General features: G+C 52.8%; 1 protein-coding gene across 1 annotated transcript in view; it reads left to right on the top strand.

Annotated features, from left to right (window-relative positions):
* The window catches only part of SPTBN2 (spectrin beta, non-erythrocytic 2), a 47,192-nt gene that overhangs the window by 5,488 nt on the left and 35,635 nt on the right, over positions 1-6,069 (top strand). The window contains exons 2-3 of the mRNA XM_007944950.1: positions 4,161-4,312; positions 4,770-4,943. Of these exons, the coding sequence (XP_007943141.1) occupies positions 4,161-4,312; positions 4,770-4,943 (326 nt within the window). The remainder of the gene's footprint in view (positions 1-4,160; positions 4,313-4,769; positions 4,944-6,069) is intronic.

Below are 6,069 nucleotides of genomic sequence, written 5' to 3' on the forward strand. Positions count from 1 at the left end.
CCGGCAGGGGCGAGAATGGACTCTGGGCCCTCGGCTCTGTAGCAGGCGGCGGCACCATGAATGGCAGTGGCCTGGCCCGGGCGCACGGCAATGGCCTGAACGGGGCTGGTGACTTTTACTACGAGGCTGTGGAAGGGGCCCAGAACCCCGGGGGCCTCCTGCTCTCGCCAGCCGCCTTCATCAACCCCGCTCAGTATGCCAGCGTGCTGGAAGGACGCTTCAAACAGCTGCAAGGTGAGCCCCCGCCCCCGGCAGAGGGAGCACAGGGTTCGGGGCGCAGGCAGGCCAGAAGGGGCACGGAGCAGAGAAGGAGGGGTGCGTCCTCGGAGCCGCAGATGTTCGCCCTGGAGACAGTATGCTAGAGAGAGTCAGTACAGATGATGGGAAAACACAGGGACGAGACGGAATTGGTTTGGAGTCCCCTGGAAGGGAACTAGCGTGAGAGCTGGGAGCTCAGTAGAGGCAGCCTTCTGCGGAAACACTTCCCTTCCTGTGGGTTTGGAGATGCAGGCCTGGAGGCCTTTGGGAAGAAGAGAGGGACAGTGAGCTGGAGCGGTTTGTGCTGCCCTGGGTTGCTGGTGTCTGGATGTGTGGGCGGAGGCTGTGTGTATGGAAATGGAGGAGAGTGTGTCAAAGGGAGTGTGCAAATTGGTTCACATGTTAAGTCTGAGCGGCGTGTGTTCAAACTGGTGCAAATTTCTGGGAGTCATTGTGTTTGTGTGTGTGTGCATGCATATGTATGTGTGTGCGTGCGTGTGTGTAAGGACCCATGGGTATTGTTGATACCTTAGGAAGCTGAACTTTGCCTCTGGTGCCTGGCTCTTGGCCGTTTTCTTCCTAGCTGCCACTATTGCACGGCTTCCCCTTTTATTTTACCTGTGTGCCAAGATGGCCCTCCCCACAGTGCACTTGGAAGCCCCCAGGATCCAGGAATGGTCAGAGATCCGGGCAAACCTTGGTGCAGGGCCTGGAGACCCTGAAAGGCAACCCAAAGACATGCACACCAGGTTCCACAGGTGCATCCCAGCTCCAAGCCATCCCACACAGTCATTAGGACCCCGGAGTTGGCCCAAGTACAGGGGATGGAGGGTGAGAAAGAGCGAAGTAGACTTGGGTGTGGCTCCCTGCCTCATGGGTGAGTGCGTAGGAATGTGAGAAGACGGGATGAGCCTTGTGAGTTTCTGTGATGCTGCTGAGAAGGAAGTGAAAGTGAACCTCAGGTCCTGGCCACTCGGAGTGTGTCCTCGCACCGGCTCCTCTGGAGGGAACCGGCAGAACCCTAGTGACCGAGGCAGCTGCCAGCCACCTGAGCCTCTTCCCTCCCTTTGTGCCTTCGAGTTTATCACATTTTTAAATGTTACTTTTCTAAGGGCTCCAACAGCATCCCCATCAGCAGCTCCCCCTGTGGACCAGGCACAGAGAATGTTCCCAACCCTTTTTTGAGATCGGCACCTAACTCTGTCTGCCGTCTTTTTTTTTTTTTTTGGCTGTGTTTCCTGAGTTCAATGTTTTTCTAGTTGTCACCTTTCAAGATTTTATTTCTTCTTATCATTTATGTGCCTTGAGGTGTCTGTATCCTGGGTCTTGCAGCCCCTGGACGTAACCCCAGAAGTACAGTGGTGCTATTGGGGGCCCTCAAGTCAATTCTGACCCCCAGTGACCCTCTGTAACAGAGCTGCCCCTCAGGGTTTCCCAGGCTCTGATCTTCACGGGAGCAGATCACCAGCTCTTGCCATTTGCAGAGTCACAGGTGGGCTCAAACCACCGACCTTTGGGTTGGCAGCCAAGCACTTAACCACTGCGCCACCAGGGCTCCTTCGAAGTCTAGTCACCTGTGTTTTTGTAATTATCCAAAGAGAGCCTCTAAGAGAATCAACATGACAGCAAAGTGTTTGGTTTTGGTTACGGTGAACCTTGGCGCTACCTTAGGAGGCCAGCGGCCTCTATAATGTGCAGTCTGGTAGCATAGTGGCTAAGGCACTTGACTGCTAACCAGAGGGCTGGCGGTTCAAACCCACCAGCCACTCCCCAGAAGGAAGGTTGGGCAATCCTACTTCCGTAGTGATAACTGCCTCGGAAACCCAAGGAGGGGTCGCTAGGAGTCAGGGCGACTTGATGGCAAATAACAACAACAAAAACAATGAGCTGGTGGCGTACTGCCTAAGGCATTTGACTGCTAACCTGAAGGCTAGTGGTGCAAACCCACCAGCCACTCCTCAGAAAGAAGACTGGGCAATCTCCTTCCGTAGAGATACCGCCTCGGAAACCCAAGGAGGGGTCGCTATGAGTCGAAATCAAAATCAATTCGATGGCAGTGAGTTTGGTTTTTTTGGTTTCTTTGCATGAGCGCTGGGAGGCCCGCTGCTGTAATGGAAGTCCACACCCTCTCTGCCCGTCACCAAAAAAGAACAGTCATCCCCAACTGACTCTCGGTCTTTCCTTGGGGTCCAGTCACTCCACAGTGACTCCTACAACCGCCATAAACATGGGCAGCCATTTTGTGTCAGGCCCTGAGCGAGATGTTTCCCACCCATTGTCTCTTTTAGTCAACACAGTAGAAAGTCGTGTGTCCATTGTACGGATGAGGAGATCAATCTCTGAGGAGTGAAGTCACATGACAGAGCCCTTCCTTCACATCCCATTGCTCCCACAGGCTTCCCCCCCATCCGCAAGCCTTTGAAGACCATGTTGAAATTTAGGGTGTAGCTTCTAACATCAAATGCTACTCGCCAAGAAATCTTTCTCTTACAGAATTGAATGGCATGATTTGCAAATATGAAGTTTAAAGAAAGACCACAATATGCAGAATCATTTATTGTCTTAAAATGACTAGATTATGCACATTAAAACATGTCGTTTTCCTTTCTGGTGTAATTGCTTTGTTTGATCCAATTAAAAGGCAGGTTTCCTATTTTGGTATTGCACCTTATTTCCTTAGACTAAATGAAATGGCTCCGTTAGAGCAAACAGAAGCTTGATAATGGTTTGAGTCTTTTTTTATTTTTTTTTTTTTTCCCCATCTTTCTAGCATCTCTTCTTTCTCTCTCTCTCTCCTTTTTTTTTTTTTTTGTTTTAATATGTGCCTACCCTCTAGTTGGGAGCTCAGGTAGTGTAGTGGTTAAACCATTTGACTGCTAACCAAAAGGTCAGCTGTGTGAACCCATCAGCCAATCTGTGGGAGAAAGATGAAGGCAGTCTGCTTCCATAAAGATTTACAGCCTTGAAAAGCCTATGGGGCAGTTCTGCTCTGTCCTAGAGGGTCGCTATGAGTAGGAATCGACTCTGTGGCAGTGGGTTGGGTGGGTCCCTCTAGTTAGTGGCTTACTGTTCTTTCCCACCCACCCTGGTAATCATCAAAGAATTTTTTTTTTTTTTTGTGAAACCCTTTTCTTGACTTATTTGTCCTCTCGTGATAGACCAACTTCAGCATAATGGCCTCTAGGTTCATCCATGTTATGAGATGTTTCACGGATTCTTTCTTGTTCTTTAATGTTGTGTAGTATTTCATTGGGCATCTGCACCATAGTCTATGGATCCATTCCTCCGTGGACGGGCCTTTAGGTTGTTTCCATCTCTTTGCTATTGTGAGTAGTGCTGCGATGAACATGGGTGTGCATACATCTGTTCGTCTCACAGCTCTTATTTCTCTAGGATATATATACCTAGCAGTGGGATTACTGGATCATGTGCTATTTCTATTTCCAGCTTTTTGAGGAAGCACCATCCCGTTTTCCACAGTGATTGCACCATTTTACAGTCTCACCAGCAGTGTACGAGGGTTCCAGTCTCTCCACACCCTCATCAGCGTTGGTTGTTTTCTGTTTCTTTGAACTTTGCTCTTAGTGCTCCGACTCTTGGGCTTTCATCCGTTCTCCTCAAAGCCTATTTTTCGGTGTCTCCCTTTTTGTTCTTCCCTTTGCTCGTGAGTTCATTCCACTTTCTCTGTTCTCCCAGTTCTACTAGGTACCGGTTTCCCTGTCAATCATCTTCCTTCCCCTCCCCCTCCCTGAGCCTCACTCCCTGCCTCTCAGCTCCCCCATCCCACTGCTTTCCTTCCACCAAGTCCTCTCTCCTGACTTGGGGTCAGCCCCACCAACTGGTGTTTAGAAGCAGGGGTGCTGCCCTTGAAGGATGAGAATGACCCCGTGTTGCCGCCACAGATGAGCGGGAAGCCGTGCAGAAGAAGACCTTCACCAAGTGGGTGAACTCGCACCTGGCCCGGGTGACATGCCGCGTGGGAGACCTGTACAGTGACCTGAGGGATGGCCGCAACCTCCTGAGGCTCCTTGAGGTGCTGTCTGGAGAGACACTGGTGAGCCACGGTCTCGGGGGTCATGGGGGTGGGGGCACCTGAGAAACGGCATTGGGGGTCACCACCCTTGGACACATGAGGCAGCCACGGAACGCAAGTAGCGGCTCCCTCTGCCCAGAGGGCAGCTTCACTTTGAGCACCTGGGCTGCAGGGATTAAGTAGAAACGTAGGCTCGTAGGCTCATTTGGCGGAGACAAGAACAGAGGCCCCATTGAAAACATTTCCTTTCCCACCCACTCTTGGTGCAATTAATTCTCTTGGGAATCTTAATCTGCCCCAAGCCTCATCTGAAAGCTCAGCTTCGGCTCCGTGACCTTGGCCCGACCCTGGGGCTGTCCCTGTGTTTCTGAGGGTGGTCACGGGGAGGAGCACGGCGAAGCGGCAGCGGAGCAGGGGAGGCTGGGCAGGAAACAGGGGGCTCACGGCCCCAGGCCCTTGTGTCCCCTCGTCTCAACAGCCCAAGCCCACCAAGGGCCGTATGCGGATCCACTGTCTGGAGAACGTGGACAAGGCATTGCAGTTCCTGAAGGAGCAGAAAGTGCACTTGGAAAACATGGGCTCCCACGACATCGTGGACGGGAACCACCGCCTGACCCTCGGGCTGGTGTGGACCATCATCCTGCGGTTCCAGGTACTATCGCGCGGCGTCGCCTGGGGTGCGGGCTGTCACCGGGTCCTCTCCACCCACTCTGACTGCTGGGCCACAGCACCATAAATATGTCTACAACCTTTGCCATCGCTGCGACATCCAAGCAGGGGTCAGTGGATGGGGAAGCGAGACCAGTGGACTGTCCCCACTGAGCAGAGAGGGGCCCGTTTGGGTGTTGTTGGACCCGCCCAGTGAGTGCCTCATGGCCTGACCCACGTGTAGTAGATCACGTTGCTCCACAAAGGATTGGAAATTTCAAAAAGGGCCCCTCCTCCAAAGAGCGTTGGAGAGGAACTTCATGAGGGGGGTTCGTCACAGGCTCCACCCCTCCCCCTCACACTCTGCTTGCCCCCACAAAGGAACAGCCCGCCAGCTCCTCCTCGTCCTCAGCACACCAATCGTTGGGTTGGCTATGACACGAGGAGCCCACGTGTCTCAGAGCAGAACCGGGCTCCATAGGGTTTTCAGTCTCTAACTTTTCAGAAGATCACAAGGTCTTTCTTTTGAGGTGCCCCTGGGTGGACTTGAATCTCCCCCTTTTCAGATAGTAACTGAGTGATTAGCTGTCGGTCCCCCCCGAGGACTGAGCACGCTGCTGTTGTTAAGTGCCATTGAATCGATCCAACCCTTAGAGACCCCACGTGACAGAGTAGAACCACCCCATAGGGTTTCCTTGGCTGTCATCTTTACGGGAGCAGACCGCCAGATCTTTCTCCCTCAGAGTGGCTGAGTGGATTCTAACTGCCAACTCTTCAGTTATTAGCAGAGCGCTTGACGTTTGCACCGCTGAGGCCAGTGCAATATCCCAAGGCCACCTGTCTCCCGATCGCCCCTGCACGTCCCAGCATGCTCTCCTCTACTCCTTCCAGCCCTAAGCCGAGTGCCACCATTGTCAGCTTCAAAACCGGAAAATGCTCACTCGTCCCCTTTGGCTCCCACTAGGAGGCTCCCGCACCCTTCACTCCTCTGACTCCCTGCCCTGTTCTGCTCCCTCCGATCCCTGTGACCCCGCATGTTGTGGTCACCAGCTCAGACTGAAAGGGCCCAGGCTCTGTCCCTGCACCTCTGTTACAGGGGCCTGAGGCAGAGTTTTTTTTTTTTTTTTTTT

This window comes from Orycteropus afer, unplaced genomic scaffold (genome assembly GCF_000298275.1).
Source record: "Orycteropus afer afer isolate SDZICR_OR568_19922 unplaced genomic scaffold, OryAfe1.0 scaffold00130, whole genome shotgun sequence".
Taxonomy (NCBI): Eukaryota; Metazoa; Chordata; class Mammalia; order Tubulidentata; family Orycteropodidae; genus Orycteropus; species Orycteropus afer.